The sequence below is a fragment of the Xiphias gladius genome, chromosome 1 (genome assembly GCF_016859285.1).
Source record: "Xiphias gladius isolate SHS-SW01 ecotype Sanya breed wild chromosome 1, ASM1685928v1, whole genome shotgun sequence".
In the NCBI taxonomy this organism is placed as follows: Eukaryota; Metazoa; Chordata; class Actinopteri; order Istiophoriformes; family Xiphiidae; genus Xiphias; species Xiphias gladius.
Genome location: NC_053400.1, coordinates 18,375,230 through 18,394,241, shown reverse-complemented (window position 1 = coordinate 18,394,241; position 19,012 = coordinate 18,375,230). Strand labels below are relative to the sequence as shown.

Below are 19,012 nucleotides of genomic sequence, written 5' to 3'. Positions count from 1 at the left end.
TACTATTTCTTAAGTAAAGGATGTGAGTACTTCCTCCAACACTGGTCAAAACTAACTAAACTATTTTAAAACTAACTATGTAAAATTCTTAGTCTTAATTATTAACATTCCCCTCCACTCAGAAATGTGTTTTGTTCAGTTAACTCACCTGGATTTTTTGAATTCACTGTGCAGACAGTGGATGTGCAGAGTTTGATACAAGAAATTTGTTTTAACATTCTTTGCAAAGGGGGGAAAGCTCCTCTGTGCTTTTTATGAGTACTCTATGTTTGGAGAGGATCCTGAAATGTTAAATATCAGTTGCCAGGAATTATTTACCAAGGAAAAAGCATGTGAGAATAACCAGAAGTAACTTTATTTTAGTATCAGCAGGATTCATGAACATACAAATGTGTACAGAGAGGTAGTGGCAGGAATTTGTCTCAATCCACTCTCCCCCTCCACAAGTGTCAGACTTCGGCATATTCAGCACAGAGCCAACAGAGAGTGCAAATAATCACAGTTCAGCAAAACATCGATTGTCAGTTTAGTTGAAGAGAGAAGAAATTCCCTCATTCAGTTAAAGGAAAATTTGAGGAGGTCCACATCTGTTCTTTTGCAGGACCTTTAAGCCCTTATGTGCACAGTGGCACAATGAAAATACACATTTGAGGTTAAACAAAAAGACTTACACCATGTTCGGTATTAACACTGCCCCCATTCAGGACAGAAATCACCACAGACAGAAGTTACATCACAGTGTTTCCAGTATAATAATGTCTTCAGAGATGAAATGGTTTTGATGTTTGCAGCTTTGTTCAGTGCTGTAACTATTAAAATCCGATTCAGAATCAGTGATCACAAAAAGTTAATTTAGACGTTGCCACATGATTGCACGAAGCAGCCTTTTGCAGTAAATGTGTAAGAAATACTTTGATATCACTAATATTAGGACTAACCCTTATGGTACATTACAGAAAATGTCTGTTGATAACGACTCAATGGATTTACAGTATTATTGGTCATCAGTAAAACTGTATAAAAATGGATGTGTACAAAGTCCCTCATTTATTTTTCCCTAAAAACCTCACTGAGCCAGGATTTTGTATATTCAACCGTGAATAAATAAAAAAACATCCTGGCATTCCTCACTTTAAATTTTTTGGGTTTGATCTTCATTCATTTAAAAAAAAAAAAAAATAAGGTAAATATATTTTATTACAAAAATTTATATTCGATACTGTATGTCAATTTAACATTTGATAGGCATAAAAAAAGTATGTGTTAATAACTTCATAGTGTTCCCAAAGGCAGTACTGATTGTGTAGTTTTACAGTGCATTAAAGATAGCGTTTTCAAGTTTACTAATGCTAGAATAATCATTGACAAGCATGTGTAATCCATTTGTTATCAAATGAAAATCCACTCAGAATAGAATGACAATCTTGGACAGGTAAGACTTCGTGTGGGAATGTCAAATTACCAAATTAAAGAGTATGTACATTTAATTTCTACAGGACAAAGCTTTTATGATTTCATCCATTAATCTCAGAGCTGCTCAAATAATACTGAGTGGATTTATGGACATCGAGAGTGTACCCAGATTGAATATCCAGGAGAATTAAGTGAACTCTGTTGAAGTGTGGACTTTCACAAGAGCAATATTTCACATGATCTCACCTAGCTGGAAAAGTCTCGGAATAATCACGCAGATGTTTTACTGTAATACCTGCAGTTTTTCTCCAGCCGTTTTGTTCAACAGTGATGCATATAAAGAAGCTTTATGTTCAACCTCAGAGCTTGTTTACAAAGCGAAGTTAGACAAGATGTTGTCCTGACTCGAGGAGCGCTTGTACCCTGATGATGAGCTGAAGTACATCTCCCCATCGGTGCTGATGTCGTCGTCCTCATCATCGTCGTCCAGACTGTTGAGCAGCGGGGCAGAGGAGCTCTTACGCCTGGATGAGACAACAATATTATAACTAGGACACTGAGCATGTCTGTGCGTTATTCTTAAGCCTTTCGTATTTTAAGGTGATTGATATGAATTTAGATTATAGATGATTAATTATGGATAGTGCGGTTTGTGTTTACCTGATCTCACTTCGCAGAGCTTTGAGCTGGCTCTGGAGCTGCTCGTTGGCCTCCTGTTGCTCATCCAGGTCTCTCTGCAGCTTCTTCTTGCTGTGCTCCAGTCGGTCGATCTCCTCTTCAGCCTCATCCATCTGCCTCTTCAGGGCTTTTAGACGCAGATTTAACTTCAAGAAAGAAACAAAATGGAGTGTGTTAAAAGGCTTAAAGATCAACAATTACTTACACTGTGTGGCTGAAAGACAGATATTGGATATTTAATTTAAGGTCTTTGCTGAGTGAGTGTGTATCATATACTTGGTCCTTTTGATCTTGCATTGAGTGATGTTCTTCTTCAACTTGCATCATCATCTCTTTAACTTTCCTTTCTAGTCGGCGGTTCACCAGCTGCAGGTTGGCACGCTCCCTGAAACACATGCAGTGTGATGCATCATCATACTGACTGACATGAATCTTAAAACACAAATAACTAAGAGCTGGTTGATTAATTAGTCAGATGATCCCTCTGAATGAGAAAATCATTTTAAAAACCCTGTATAGCTCCATTACCTACAGATTTGAATAACTTAAATCCATAATCTAGTTGTGATCTTTACAAAATCAATCAGTGTTTAGGTATAAAGTCTAACTTTCATCTGAAACCTACAAGTCACAACCTGGCTGGCATCCCCAAACTAATCAACCTCTTTACTTTCTTGTCAGACCGCTCCCTGGAGTTTCTCTCCTCCATCACTTCATCTCTACTCATCTCTATTCCCAGCTGAAGTCTTCATCTCACCTTTCCTCCCCCTCCAGCCTCTCCTCCAGCTCCTGTATGCGATCCTCCAGCTGGGCTACCAGGCCCTCTTTGTTGGACTTCTGGGAGCCTTCTATATGAGCCACTCTGCTCTTCAGGTCTTTATTCTAGAGAGATCACAGAGACGGAAGTGTTGAGGTGCTTCACTGGACAAATGTGTGTTTAAACTGTAATTGTATCTGTACAAAAAACAAAAATTGACGTGAGGATGGATACAATCAAATGAAAATGGTGAAAAGACATGAATGAATTGAATGATTTGGTGCTTTGAACTGAGTTTGTAGAGTAACACTGTGTGTAGTTGTTTTCCGGCAGACAGGTGAGTGTGTACCTGTCTCTCCAGAGCCATCTTGTCACACTCCAGGTCCTGTCTGCTAGCCCTCTCCTGCAGGAGTTCATTCCTCATCTGCTCCACCTGTCAAGCCGAGTCCAGACATTGTCATTGCTATACTCCCACACACTCTGATGACAATTATTATCAGACACGGTCTGAGACCCCCTCACAACAGGAACCCATATAGCGCTCAGTGAGTCAAAATGCTAAACAAAAGAAGAGTTAATGCTGAAAGGGCCCTATTTAATTGGTGAGCTAAATTTTCCTGTTTGGCTGCATTCCACCTTTAGTTGAGATCCTCACGTCAACTCTCAGTTACACATGGTCTTAATATAAAAATCAAATCACTGCCTTTAGTTTCTGTAAAGAATATATGGCTGTGGGCGTTCAAATTGTATACAGATAGTTGCTGCAGCACTCGTGTAAAGTGTGCGTGATTATACACTATTAAAGGAATAGTTCAACGTTTTGGTTAATATGCTTATTTGCTTTCTTGCCAAGAGTTAAGATCAATACCACTCCCATGTCTGTACAGTTAAATTAAGTTAAGCGTCTGCTAGCCTTATATGGTATAAGATATGAAAGTGGTATAGATCTCCCTGCACATTAAATCAACCTAGAGAGGCCTGACTGCATGAACATGCCTGTTCAGTGACAGCCCAGTTCAAAAGAAGGGAGGATGAAAACTAATCGATACAGTGGTGATGGTTCTTTCTTTGTGAGAGGAGCTTAGAATTGGTGATATTTTATGCCAATTAGTGGGTGACAGTGGGCTGCTCTGATGAGCGATGGCCCCTATAACTGGTGCACCCGGCACAGTGCTTGAGGGAGCTGAATCAGCAGACTGGAACATGGAGCGAAACTAATCTGCTTTGTGAGAGACGGTAGGAGAGGAGAGGGGAGATTACTCTCATTTAGACAGGAGAGGAGCACCTGGTGCCAGGAGAGACGCAGGTGTTCTTCCTGCTGCCTCTGCTGCAACCCCACCAACCCTCCACCCCATAGCCATTCACATCCCCCACCTCACCTCCCCATAGACATTAGAGCACACACACCAGCACATATGCACGTGCGTGCATAAAACATGTGCACACACACACACACACACACACACACACACACACACACACACACACACACACACACACACACACACACACACACACACACACACACACACACCACTGGCACTCAACCTACTCCACTCTGACTGCACAAAGCTCGAGTGTTGCCTTGACAACTGACCTCAGCCTCATACTGAACCAATGCCACTTTGTCACAGTGCCACTCTTCTCTCTCTGCCAGAAATTTTTTAAAAGGGAAACCATTTAAGCAGATTTAAAAACTCTACTAACTTGATGTTACTAAATTTTGGACAGAACCTTTGAATCTGTGTTAGTTCCAGACCGAGGGGAACCTGTTACCAAGCCAGATATTACAGGCCTGCCTTTGAGTCTCATAGTTTTACATTTTATATAAATGAGTTGTAAAGGTGCCATGAAACTCTGACCACTTGACTATATGTGCTAAACAAGACATACACATTTGCATAAAATCAGCAGCGTTGCAATACAACTGTTATTTCAAAAACTCCAGAAACAACATCCTCCCTCTGATTAGTCAGCACTCTCCCACAAACAAACAACAATCCTAAAAGAACATGTACTTTATCTAAATCTTACTTCACAGTGCCTCCGTCAGCAGCTTTATCACAGAGGAAGGAAAACGTCAAGCACAAGAACTGGATTTGTTCTCAAGATGAAGTTACTGAGTGTAATTTCCAAGTGAACTCCACAACCTGAAAACTCGAGACATTTGGCAGCTCGCATATTTTGGCTCGGGCGGTGCAGTAAGAAGGGTCTTTTATGACTGATGCATGAAAATTGGATAGACGACGCTTAGACCGCACTGGCAGGCTGCCAATCTGAATGATTATGCAAGATCATCTTACAAAGCAATAATCTGTCCACTTTATCCAGACCAGAAGTAAACTGGGAGTGTGGATATTAAAGGAACACACACACACCTCATTGGATCTTTCAGGACTATATTTGAGACCTGAAATTGTTTTGTAGAGGTCAAATGCTCCTTTTATTTAGAGATTAGTGGTTGCAGTTATGGTGTTAGAGGTGGAAGACAAAGCAACAGGAGATATGGATATCGTTTGCAGAATGACATGGTACAGAGACACGTCTGTGTGAACTAAAGAGAACATGGACAGCAGGTCAGTGACACAGGTGAGCACTGATAATGAGAATGTGTTGAGTACGTGTGTGAGTGTGTGTGTATTTTTTACCTGCTCTCTTCCTCGGTCTATCCTGTCCATCAGCTGGTCTCCACTCTGACGCTCTTCATCCAGGTTCAACTCTAGCTGAGCAATCCTGTCCTGCAAAATGAAGCAGTTACATCTGTACGGTCAGTAGGTGTTGCCATCGATATATGTTTCCTAAATACTCTAAATATAAATATTTAGCTTAACTGTTGACTGTTAAGATCTACCGAGATCTTCAAGTTTCCTAAATGATTGCCATAAGGTCATTTACAATGATTAATTATAACATCTGCTAATGACAATGCCTTTATCAGTGGCTTTACTTGACAGTATCATGTACCTCCAAGAGTTTGATGTGTCGGGACTTGTCATCTTTTGTGTGGATGTTTTTCTCAGCCTCCACCTCCAGATCATGAACCTTTTTCTCCAGTGTCTTCTCCCGGAGCTCAGCCTCGTCTCGTTCCCTCTGACACTGCCGCAGGTCCTCTTCCCGGTGTGACAACTGAAACAAAATGCATCAATACACTCCAGCACCTGCAAAAATTACTGAAACATCATTGCTTATTGCTAACACATTTTATTGTCCCGTATAAATACTGAAACCACATCTTTTTAGAGAAAATATTTTATGACACCGTTTGATCCCTGAAGATCAGTAAAACTTGTCTAATAGGGGCTCAGTGTCTCATTAAAAGGACCCTCAACATTTTATAAATACTTCTGCAGTAAGGGTGGATTAAAACATGCCCTCCTGTTCAGCAAAGTCCTTCCCATTGTTCAATATGTTACCTTGCTTCTCATCAAGTATTGCCACTGTAGCGATGACCAACAATTTAGTTGCTGCTAAGGGAAAATATTATGTGGTGCCCTTGAGTGACTAATGAATACAGCACACCTAGTGTTTACCTCAGAAGCAGAGCCCTCCACTGCTGGAAAACTGCCCCCATTGCTTAATGCTAAGACAATGGAAATTCATCATCTGCCCTTATTTCTCACCCAGAACAAATATTTGGCCATTAGCACAGAATTATTACATAATTCATCTCGTAAACACGTAAGTAAGATCTAATTTAAGCCATGGATCTAAAGCTGAGCGTACAAAGACTCAGTAATAAGCGTAGTGGGATAATCGCACATCCTCCCTCAGGCACTGGAGAGCTATAAGCAAGTTTGGAAATGAATTAATTAATGTGTTAATGATTTAATAAAATAGATCTAGGTGTGAAAATGATTCATCACTGTTTTGATGCTGCCTTATTGGCCAGATCTCTCTTGAAAAAGAGATTTAAACCAATATGAGACTTTTACCTTGTTAAATAAAGAAAAAGAAGAAGGATGTATTCAGCCTACACTTGTTATTTTAGTTATGGTCTGCCAAGTTCACATGGGTGGAGACCTATGGGGCATTTAATTGCAGCTGGAAAAGTCGACTCACTAGGCTCAGTCAAGAGCAATCAGTTTCTCAGGAGAGGCAGAGGAGGAGGATGTGAATCCAGCCAGCACAGCTTTCACAACAATGATATCACAACAATGACATCCTCCTCTTCCTGTGCAGCAGCTGGACAAAGATACATTAGCATGGATATAGACAGAAAAAAAATGAAGAACCTGGATGCTGACCTTACATGTACACTTTACTTTCTACCACATGACATGTACAGCTGCAAAATCTGTAACATTGAATGGTAGCCAGTTATGCATGATAAAACTAAGCGTGTAACTAATGACTACGGGTTCCAGAAGTTAGAGACAAGGAAATATCTCTTGCGAGGAAGCCTCTTGAGCTTAAAGTCAAGACATATTAAAAAGGTACCCAGTGGAGCTTTCATTATAAACACACATTTTTGTTTACAGGGTTAGAAATAGGGTACATTGTGTGTTTCCTTAAGGCCTACCAAATACATTTAATGAATATTCTATGTCATAAACACTTGCAAACCCCCCCCCCCTTTTTTTCATAAATGTTCTGAAATCGGCGTTGTTAACATTGACCTGTTTACAGTCCTCTAATTATCTTAATTTATTGGCACATTCCTGACTTTTAGGGCACATTACCTCTAACAAACTGTTACTTCCCTGTGCAGTCATCAGAAACGTGTATCACATCAACCTTGTGCTCATCGTGACCTTGTGTACGTGTTAGTAGAACACAAGACAAAAACAATATCGCAACTTGCTTATCTAAAGAGTTCAGAAATCCACAGGGTATCAGTAAGTATTAAATATTCTTTCTTTTTGTTTTTATACCTGGTCTTTTTTACATAACCAAATCAAACCTCAAAACAAGACATTTAAACTCACTTAAACAGAAGGTGTCAGATTCATATTTCCTGTGCACCTCTGGAAAACAGTAATATATAAAAACAGCCATGGAAGCATGATAATCAAGGGTATCTTTGTAACGTTTCACAAACTGTGTAGTTCAAATGGTCTCAGAAATTGCAGGAGTTCGGAAGCAGTGATCTTTTATGTACCATTATGCCCCATTTCTGCCTATATTAAATTATATCTCACACTGTCCTGAAGCACTTCTGCTCTCACTTAACTATAAAACAGTTTCTGCGTGGTCACCGTAAATACAATCTCAACTTTCCTACATCCTTAATTTAAATGTATGATTAATAAATAAAAACAGCCTAAGCCACCCCCTTTCTAACATAAATTATTCACATTCATCTGTTCCTACATTCAACAAAAACATTCTTCACATTCCAAAGTGCTGACAAGGATAAACTGATTGAATGCAAACAATGCTGAGTGGTCACTGGTTGTTAAGTTTCACCATTATGGCGTTATGGCCACACATTAAAGGATCACTAAGGGATTCACCACATTTCCCTTTTAATTATACCACTGAGAGCAAACACTGATTTACATAAAGAACAGAGATTTTCAATGACTTGACTCGGCTCAGCGACTTCACTTTAATTCTTTGTACTGGGTTTGAGAAGACAGCAGGGAGCAGAAATACCTAAGTGATGACAATGCTCTCTAAAAAGAAAGGATGATACTGGTGGGAGGGGCCAAACTGGTTGAGTAAGAACAATGGCTCATCATGTACTGTTCTGCATGGGAGGGCTCAGTTGGCCTGACTAATGATGGCCTTTATTTAACCAGTCTCACCAAAAAAAGCAGTGTCATTATTCAAACTCAGTTTCCTCTACGAGTGGCCTTTAGGTTAGATGAGGCCGACGTAGCCCACTGTACCTCGTCCTGCAGGGTTTTGGTAGCCAGCAGGTACTTGTCCAGCTCCTGTCCTCGCTCCTTCAGAAGCCTCTGCAGCTCCGTCAGCTCCCTGCGGTTCTTCTCTTTATAAATATCAATCTGCTCCTGCAGCTCCCGAGTGGACGACTGGGACGCCTCCACAATGTCATTCATCTACAGGCACAGTGAGAGAGAGAGGAGGCCAAAGAAAGAGAGAGATGTGAGAAATGTAGAGAAATGAGGCTGAAGTGGCTCCAGAGTATGTTTGGGATTTCATATCATTCTATCAAAACTCAATATCCCAATGAACCGGCTGGACTGGAATCCTTTTTCATCCCTTAATCTTTAATAACAAAAGTTAAATCACTTAATTCATTTCCGCCTTGATGAAGACTTTATGAGTTCAAAAATCGGTTGCTGTTTGAAAGCAATATGCCGACTAAATATACCTTTTCACCTGGCTCTTCCTAGGACTACCTGAAGAATGTTTTCTTTTTTGACCAGTTTTTTCATCTTCAACAGCACCTTAGGGTTGTTTCCAATTACTGTATGTGAAACTGAATGAACACTTGCCCTTTGACTACAACTCAAATCTTTTCAAAAAAAAAAAAGACAAAAAAAAAGAAATTTAATAAGAGATTCATTAGAATGAAAATCAAAATCAGACCGACAATCTGAGGTTACTGCTTGGATGGGGTGTTACTGTACTACAAACTCAAGAATGCTCACCTCCCTCTGAAGTTTCTCCACTGTACGGTCCAGTAGCCTCCTCTCATCCTCTATGTTGTTCTTCATGTTCTTGAACTGCTCCTTCTGAGTCCTCTCTTCTTGTAACCGCCCCTCCAACTCCTTGTGCTCACTGCTCAGTTTTGTCAAGTTCCTCTATATTAGAACACAGTATTAAGGGTGTCAAACCATGCTTGTGATAGAAACCCACATTCCTCTACAGGCAGTGTAGTGCAGTGTTGCTCATCTTACCTGAACATCCTCCAGCCTCATGGTCAACGCTCGGTTGGCACGTGACATCTCCTCTTCTTGCTCCTTAATTTCCGCCAAAGACTCTTCCAATTGCTTTTTCTCTCTCTGTTAAGCAGGGAATTTGGCATATAAGACTTTCATATAGTTTAATATGCTACAGTGGAAGCAATGTAATAAAGCTAGCATCAGTTGCAGTACTGCGACTGACTCCCTCTTCATTCATCTTGACCCCTCACCTCCAGTCGGCCAGCTCGGTCCCCCAGCCTGCTCTCCTGTAGTTTGGCCTCATCGATGATACGGTTGAGTTTGGCCACCTCATTTTCCAGCTCCTGTGCCCGCCTGCGCAGCCGCTCAGCCTCTTGAGTCAGCCGTCCTGCTTGGCCCTCCACTGCACCCTTGGCTGCCTCCACTTCATCCTTCTCACGGACTACTGCTGCGCTGCTCTGCAGATCAGAACAAGACACGACACTTCAGTACAAAGGAAGCTGGAAGTGGAACAACGATGCATAAGGGTACATTTGAGACTCTATAAATGCCTCATGCAACAAAAAGCTATTTGTAGTGCTCAGTTTCTCACTTAACTTTTCTTTTTGAGGAGACACAGAATAACAATTTCCTACTGTATTTCTCTCACACTTCAAAATAAATCATAAATGAAGGAAACTAAATGTGAGCTTTCATTAACCTCTGCTGACTGAGGCCCACATAAAGTCAGTAGACATGCAAGACAGATCTGCTAGTCTCCTGTGTCACAAGATTCAAAGTTTTTCCACCTGATATACAGTTGTGAGATAGCTTTTTAGATGCGTCATGTGACAACCGCCTATCCTGACATATTTAGTGATTCCATTATAAAGCAAGAGTTTTAAAGGGTTAGTCTGCACTTGTTACAAGGACAGAGTTAATGGAGAGTCCACGGAGCTCTCTCTATGCCCAAATTTATGAATGAAGAGTCTACTTTGGCTCTGACATTTCAGGATGGAGTGCTGTGCAGGAGAAAAAAAAAGTGAGACAGACAGAGATGGAAATACATGTCTCTCCGAGAGAAGGAGACAAAGACAAAGAAAACTGAAACCAACCTTGTGACTCAATTTTCACGACAGATAACAGGTTTCAGTTGCAATGACACCCGTCCAGTGAATGGCAGTGTTGGTAGACAGCCATATTGCAAAGGTTTGTTTGGAAACAAGATTTTGTGGCACAGAGGTGGAATGTTAAGAAACTAGTTTGGCAATTATATGTTTATGTCAGGAAGGAAAATGGCATGGCTGGCCAAAAAATATATCAAAGAAACACTCAAGGTTTATTTAAAAATCTGTCCAAGGTTTAATAAAGTTCAGCGCACAGGTAGGTTCTCTGTTACTCATCACACACATTGTAGACATCCAAGTATGTCACCACATGTGCATGTGTGTGCGTCTGTGTGCGTCCGTGTGTGTGTGTGTGTGTGTGTGTGTGTGCGCTTTCATGTTTTATGCACACACACACACACACACACACACACACACACACACACACACACACACACATCCTTCTGCCTTGAGGAACCAGCTGACTGAGTTGTAACACAGCTGGTGACACACTGATAAAAGGTGGCACAGAAAAATGCATCAATACAAACAAATAATACAAACTAAAATAAAAACAGTTTTCTTTTTAAATTCTCAAGCAGTAACTATCTGAAGTACCACAAAAATCCCTACAGCAGACACCTTCTCACTAAATTACAATAAGCAGGGAGATCAAATCACCAAATATGGGTGCCTTTGACATTAAAGTACCAGGACAAACCTACATGGTCATTTTAAACAGGAAACAAGGTATCATAGCTGATTTAAGCTGTCATGAGATTTTAACTGCAGCAGGGAAACGTGCACATTTGTGAGTTGTCAGACTATAGATGGTTTTGAAGGTGGTTACTTATTTATACAAATGCAAAATTTTGTTTCTGCTGGAATCCAAAGTCTGTGACTCTTCACCTCTTAATATCTTTTGTGACTAAGGTGACTAAGGCACTCGTTGGTCAGCTCGAACTGTCGTCATCCTGCATGAAAAAAGGCACCTCCTGTGCCAGAAAAGTGTCGGGTGCCTCCCTGTTTCAGTGCTGGCGGGCCAGTCAGACCTGTTTCCCCTGTCACCACTGAGCCGCCCTCATCTCTGCCTCCCTGGGTGATAAAGTTTGATCAAAGGAGCGTGGAGCCCAGTACAGACTCAATACTGACAAAAGCAGAAACAACATTGTTTCATCTCTCAAGATTAACAAATGAGAATGAATGTTAGCCAACAAATAGTGGACAAATAAAATAAGCCTTCACGGTAACTAAATCAAAGCTGCAAACATGCAGACCTTACATAAAAGAGGGTGAACTAAATATCAGAAACACCTCTCAGTATAATACAGTACAATTCCTCAGAAACTCAAACTACAAAATAACCAAGTTGAATCGACATCTCTCTAAAACAACAAAAACTGAACATTATAATTTCCACAAAGGTGGGATTTATTGCAGGACCACTGTATTAATATCAAACTCCATTATAGTTTTAGTATGGTATACTCTTATAAACTGGCAACTGACTGAGTAAATAAATTTGCGGTTTTCTGGACTGATGCATCTACAGTTTGGGCAAAGACGATCTGGTCTTTTGCGTTGTGTTGTGTTACAGCAGCTACATGCTGCTTTGAAAACTCACACGTTAAAGTGTTGGGTGCCAAATCTCTTTTAGAGCTGACAAATGCTGCTAACAGGTCTTCAACCTAAAATGCCCTAAATGTTGTTATGATCAAGTTACTGGTGAAAACAAGTCATTTTCTAGAAGGTTTACATTGATATTTCTACTCACGTAAAACATTCAGTCGTAAATTTGGTTGCACTGGTTATAGTGTTATTGTGTCGAGGGTGGAAGTTCAGGAATGGAAAATGTGGGTTGGGTGGGATGTGGAGCTAAACACAGCTGTCACTACAATAATAAAGCATTGATAGTATGTGTCAGCATTGTGTCAGTGCTCCATTTTAACAACATACACGACAAGTTCAGCCTTCACATTTCTCTGCCTGTCCCACTTCCCACACTGGGTCATACAAGTTAAAAACCCGGCCAGAGAGAGGGAGACCCTGCTGCTGTCTGAGAGAGGAAGTGGCAGGGAATGCACTGACTTTAGCCTCTTTTTCATAAGATTTTAACTTCAGCAATGGTCATTTTTTTTGGAGTGACTTTAACAGACCTGCATCATGAACTGATATATTTATGAAAGAGCATCAGAACATCAATGCCAATTGTTTCAGCAATGTCTATGAACTGAACTGAAACTGGTTGTGAAAACTTTTCTTAAATTGTAAGACAAAGATAAAAATGTCATTTACAACCATGTGCACGAGGACCATTAATATTACTTATTAGCCTAATTTCTTATACGCTCGTTTTTTCAGTGTCTAGGGCTTCACTAACTTGATTCTTTTCTTGTTAACTACTACAAAAAGTTAATAATTCATTAAAAGTGTTAAAGCGTTATTAAAGATTACCTAACAATCACTGAAGGATTAGCAATAACAAAACAAATCACTTTATCAGCAATTAGACAATGATTTGTTTAATTTGTCTATTTAATACAATTCTTTATCACTTCTTTAAATAAACAAATTTAACAAACACACTGACAACACAAGCTGACGTCAGGGTAATAGTACAATATCATCGAAGAATATGTGGTAATATCATAACGCTAGTTTGTTTCTATATCCTCTACCCTCACTCAAAGTTTGACTTGGGTCCTTTTGTGTATTCAAACTGTTTGTCTAAAGTTGCACATTAACTAACTTTGTGTAGTCTTTGAAGCATGGCACAAATGCTGAAGTGGAGTGTGTGTCCCAGGTCCTGTGCTGTGGTGAAATCTTGGCTCCCTCAGTTATTCACACCAAATCAGCTTCAAGCATAACAAAAGAGCTGATGGTCTAAAAATAAATACAGCAGAAAAGACCTTGAAACAGAAATACACAACCAAGCACAGTGTCCTTAATTTTCATGTACTGTATTTCTCAGAACAGTAACTTCCATAAAATGTGGGTTATTCTGAATGATATTTAACAGGATTGATGCTTTTATCAGGTATAATAGATTCAAGTTCAGAAACACCATAAAACATGATAATTGAACTCATTATCATATTTCATATAAACATTTGAGCTACAAGCAGCCAAGTTAGAATGCAACTCTGAGAAACCCACAGTGAGCATGTAAGGAGTACTGAACAACTGATTTTGACTTAAACGGTCCACGAGGCATTGCAGGTGCTATGTGACATTGTTAAATACCATTCAGAATTACTGTTAAACAGACTAAGTCTCTCAGAATTCAGACATTTTCCACAAAACCAGTTAACATGTTGCCATTCTCTGTTCTCCCTATTCCTTATGTTGCTCTGTATGCTTTGCTTTCTTTTTTGAAGACAAACATGCTGGAGGTAGTGTTTCCATATGTTTTCCCCCAGTCCACCATCTGGCAAACTCTGAAAATGTTTGTTCCACAAGACCCGATAAAATTGTGTACACTATACAGTAACACGCAACATATGGGCTGTCAGTATTCCTGGTTTATCCCTATTACACTGCTAAGTCAAAAATAAATACAATAATAATTAATTGATGTTGAAAAGCTTATATTAAAGTAAAAATAGCTGGGAGTCCTTCTTGAACTAGAGTATGTTGGATGCAACAATCACAAGGCCTCTACACACCTCTCTCTTCATTCATATCACATACAAATAAAACAGAAATCGTCCAAAAGTCCAAAAGCATTACACAGCACTACTGGATATATGAAAATGCATTTGTCTTTGTTAAATCATTTTAACAAAACAGATGATGAGCTGTTTCATGTTGTCTAATTTCACTGCTGCATTGAACGGCAAGTGCTCCAGATAAGGACATATTGAAAGACATGATTTCCTGCTACAGCAGCTGCAAAAACATGCTAACTGTGATGTCACTTTCAAAAATCTGCCCACAGCAACACTGAAAATTTGATTGGAGAACACCAAATGAAGCTTATACAGGAGTCCCAAAAGGAAAATGTTTTCTGTCACATTTCCTCCCTCTTCTCTACTACTGGCGAGTTCCCTCTCTCTTTCCTGCTCTTCCTGTTGTCCATATTCACTCGTATTTTTCCTGCCTCTCAGTTGTTTCCTCTTTCCTGTGCCGTCAAAGGTTGTCTCATTCAAAAATTTAATATATAAACAATATCAGCTTCCATCTCAACAATAGTCCCATTACCTGCAGATAGTGCTACTGTTTCATAAAAGGAAGTTTCAACATCCAGCTGCTGTCTTTGCACCACCACCAGTAACTACAGAGTCCAGTAAGAATCCTAAGTCTTACATTCATTGGCCTCAAAGACATTCGGCATTAATGTTTTAATGGAGTGGACTGGAGTAATCACCAAACCCTTTTCTGTTCCCCATTTCTATGTGACTTTTCATTTAAATATGTTATTACCTCCTGCCTTCACAACTTCAGCCTAAACAAAGAGATTAGAGCCTTGCAAAGATACTGAAATATGCATGGCAGGCTATAATAAGCCTTTTAACTCTTCTATTCTCTGTCTGTACACAAAGCAACAGGATGTTGAGTGTTGTAGTCATGGAATTTATTTTTTACATGTCAGTCAGTTACTTAGTGTTTGCGTGGCAGGAGATAAAATGAAGTAACCAATCCTGTTTTGCCTTATCGGGAAAGTTTGAGCTTTTTGACAAGTGCTGAAGCCTTGTTGTGTCCAAGAAAAAATGCTTTTGTTACCTTTGATGGAGAGACGCTACATATCCAAACATGTTTTAATGAAATAAAATTGACGAAAGTTGCTCAGAGTACAGGTCATTTCCCGTATGGTATCGCATTATCTGAAACTAACCCTCATATGAGGGGAACAACTATTTTGGCAGTGTAGATGCCTTGATTTGCATTGCCAGCACAAAGTATGTGTTACAAATACAACAGCTTCCCTCATTAAAAAAGGTACCCAGACCTGAGGGTAACTGGAACAGAAGGCCTGTCATTGACTGAAGGGGAATACTGAAGAAGAAATTAAAAAGTGACCGCTGAGAAGCATTGGCATTTCTTTGGTCAAAGGAGGACAGTAATCAAATCTTGTCTTGTTCTCAGAGAAATGGAAAAAGAAACCGGCTTTTAAAAAACTCTCTGTGTAAAGCTAAGCTGCAAGTTTGCTGGGGTGTTTAAGTATAACAGGGAATTACAGAGACCAGTGAGACTGTGAGCATACAAATGCTCTAAGAGACATTGATGTTTGTGATAAAATAAATAATAATAAAAAGTGCATTTAAGAACATCATTTCCAAAAATAACTTCTTTGCTTTAAATTCCTAAACCCTTCCCAAAGAACCAAATTTGACTCTTTAGGATTTAGCTGTTGACACCACAAACATTTAACCAAACTGGGATCTGCAATCCCATGTTCACCATTTTGGGGTTTCTGGATATTAAAAACTTTAAAATGATTTAATATACATCCTTTTCTTTTTGTAAAATATTCAGCAAAGATCTGTAAATCCATTCATTTATACATTATAAAACTGGATCATGAAATGTGAAGGCAGAAAGTATGACAGGAAACACTGTACCAGACGTACTACTTCTTATAAATAATTACATTAAATACAAAGCATTTATCAAAATTAAGAATGTTATTTGGGAGTGTCTCAGACTTTTACTTACAGGCCTCACGGCCAATTAAATCTGCTAGAAACTACTGAACTCTGTAACCACTGACTATATTTTATACGTTTTGCTTGACTCTGTATTATTGTTTGTTTATTATATGTGTGTGTTGGATGTATTACTGTGTGTAATTTATATAATGTGTTTTGTCTTGTTTGTTTAGTTTGCTTAGTGCTGTTACGTCAAATTTTAATTGTGACCTGGCATGGGACTGCAGATGAAAAACTCTGGTACAATGCATCAAATGGTAAAATTTATACTTAATATTGCACATGGTCCCTTACAAATAATAAAATAAAAATGCACCACCATGCTGACAAAAACTCACTCAAAGGCTTAGCATAGTCTCAGCAGAAAAACAAAGAATGGAGAAAACTCCATGTTCAACTTTTCCAGGGCAAAGGCAAAAGAGGACAAGGTTTGAATAAACTTGTGAGCAAGAGAAGGACAACCAAAATCCAAATCCATCACAACTGTTCGAGTCTGAAGACTAACAGCTCAAACATGGAGATCTCCCACACTTGACACATTTACAATTAAGTATAAAAATTATGTACTTAGATAGTCAGCTGGTCTAAATTCAAATATAAGATCAAAATGCACAACAGATTGCCAGATTCAGATTCATGTCTTCATGGCCAGACAGAATATAAGGCAGAACATCAAAACATCGTAAAAACAAAACAATGTCACCCATGTGAAAAATGAACAATTACCTACAACTTCACAAGACTAGAATTACCATCTTGTGGTTGTATGCCTCCACAAACCAGTCAAGTTGTCCAGACTCATATAATATACAGTTATAATATACAGAATGTAGTGAAGACTTTGAAGGAATTTAATAAAAAGCATGAAGTGTATTTTTTCATAATTAGTGTATGAGTTTTAGCCAAAAACGTGTTTTGTGAAGTCACTGTGACCTTGACCTTTGTCCTTTGACCACCAAATTCCAATCAGTTCATCTGAGAGTCCAAATAAACGTTTGTGCCAAATTTGAAAAAATTCCTTCAAGGCGTTTCTAACGGATGGACAACCCGAAAACATAATGCCTCTGGCTACAGCTGTCGCTAGTGCAGAGGCATATAAACACACTGACCACCTTCAAAAGCACTGCAAGATAGCCTCAAATGCTCTTTGCCATCTCTATACGTGGTGTGTGTTTAACTTGACTCCTGAAAGTTGTTTTGGCAGATTAGGCACCCAACACATCAGCGTTCACACGTAGCTAAGTAAAGGAACAATAAACAGGAAAATCCAGGCCGCTGCCTGGTTTCACACAGTAATGACCCTGATATGACCGTACGGCCGTTTTCTGAACTGAACACTTTCTGACTGAACTGCTGGGTATTTAATTCCTGATTTTTAGAGGGTCTAATGTCATCAATCTATGAAATTATCATTAAAGTTATCATTAAAGCCATTTGAAGACCTAAAAGTAATATTTCAGCAAGGATAAATGACTAAGTCCTTGCCGTCTCTATCGAGATCCAGAAACTCTGCCCATCATTTCCTTCAACGCTTGCTGCCCTGCGTCTCCTTCCTCCCCTTTCCAGTCGCTTTCTAAATCAGCTCCTAAAGCTACGCTGGGAAATATAGCGCTATCATCAAACACACAGACTCATGCGGGGGTCCTTACTTTCAAAATAAGCCTGAGGGGGAACTCTTCTCTGGGCTACGTAAGTTTGATGATCAGACAGTGAGACTTCAGTTCACACACCGGCAGAGATTACTCGAGAGGCAAGCTGAGATATGGGCGAGAATGGCACAGGCCAGAAAATGAACTGGTGAGCGGGAGATCACTGTGGAGTCTTGTGTGGAAACTGTGGAGTTAGAAAATGAAAAAATACAGCATTTGGGATTGAGGTTACAGATGAGAGCATGATAACAATGTGGCCATGTTACACACTGTGGCTCAGGGATGTAGGTGAAACATAACGAGAGCTGGAAATGGTGTGATAAGCACAAGGCTCTGTCTTTACAGTTGGAAAGGGAGAGTAAGGCTGAGACCTATTAAAGCCTCTAACACTAAGAATGTGGAATGCTGCAGACATGGAGATGCAACTGCAGCACCACAAAGAGGCATAAATGAAAAGATCCGAGCCTCTCCTGCAGGTCGGAGCAGGTACAGTGTAACAGAGCTGGAGCTGAGGGACGGAGGAGGTCTGCAAGGTACACATTCTCCAATTTGACCCCGACATTCCGGGAAACAAACCCCTCTCTCTACTCACTGCACCTCATCTTTCCACATTTTTAGCATACCAGCACATGCTGACAGGAAAGATGAAATCCACTTCCAAATGTGCAGGTCTTAGCAGAGGTTAGTAATACTTGTTAAAATAAGTAAAGTCATATCTTAGCAGGAAAGTATGACGACGATTTTTCAAACCTCGATAAAATTCCAAAGATTTCAGCTCAGTGAAAACACAATTCAGCTTTCAATTTAAGACACAAAACAGGCCCCCCACTCCTTTCAACTGGGTTGGCCACGCATCCCCTTTTCTACAACATACTGACCCACTTATTCAGTAACCCCCGCTGCTATTATTGTGTGAAACAAACTCATTATTCATCGTTGACTGAGGTCCACAATTACCCCCACTCTTTCAGGGCACAGAAAGAAGAAGGGA

The 19,012-nt window shown here is 39.7% G+C and overlaps 1 protein-coding gene across 2 annotated transcripts in view; it reads right to left on the bottom strand.

The window, feature by feature from the left end:
- Positions 1-347: 347 nt before the first annotated feature.
- The window catches only part of cgnl1 (cingulin-like 1), a 32,358-nt gene continuing 13,693 nt past the window's right edge, over positions 348-19,012 (bottom strand). For both annotated transcript variants that reach the window (XM_040121152.1, XM_040121074.1), the window contains 11 exons: positions 9,891-10,097; positions 9,655-9,759; positions 9,406-9,558; positions 8,680-8,850; positions 5,813-5,974; positions 5,497-5,586; positions 3,198-3,281; positions 2,849-2,973; positions 2,368-2,476; positions 2,074-2,237; positions 348-1,937 (listed from right to left, as the gene is read on the bottom strand). In XM_040121152.1, coding sequence (XP_039977086.1) covers positions 1,784-1,937; positions 2,074-2,237; positions 2,368-2,476; positions 2,849-2,973; positions 3,198-3,281; positions 5,497-5,586; positions 5,813-5,974; positions 8,680-8,850; positions 9,406-9,558; positions 9,655-9,759; positions 9,891-10,097 — 1,524 coding nt within the window. In that variant the 3' untranslated portion in view covers positions 348-1,783. The remainder of the gene's footprint in view (positions 1,938-2,073; positions 2,238-2,367; positions 2,477-2,848; positions 2,974-3,197; positions 3,282-5,496; positions 5,587-5,812; positions 5,975-8,679; positions 8,851-9,405; positions 9,559-9,654; positions 9,760-9,890; positions 10,098-19,012) is intronic.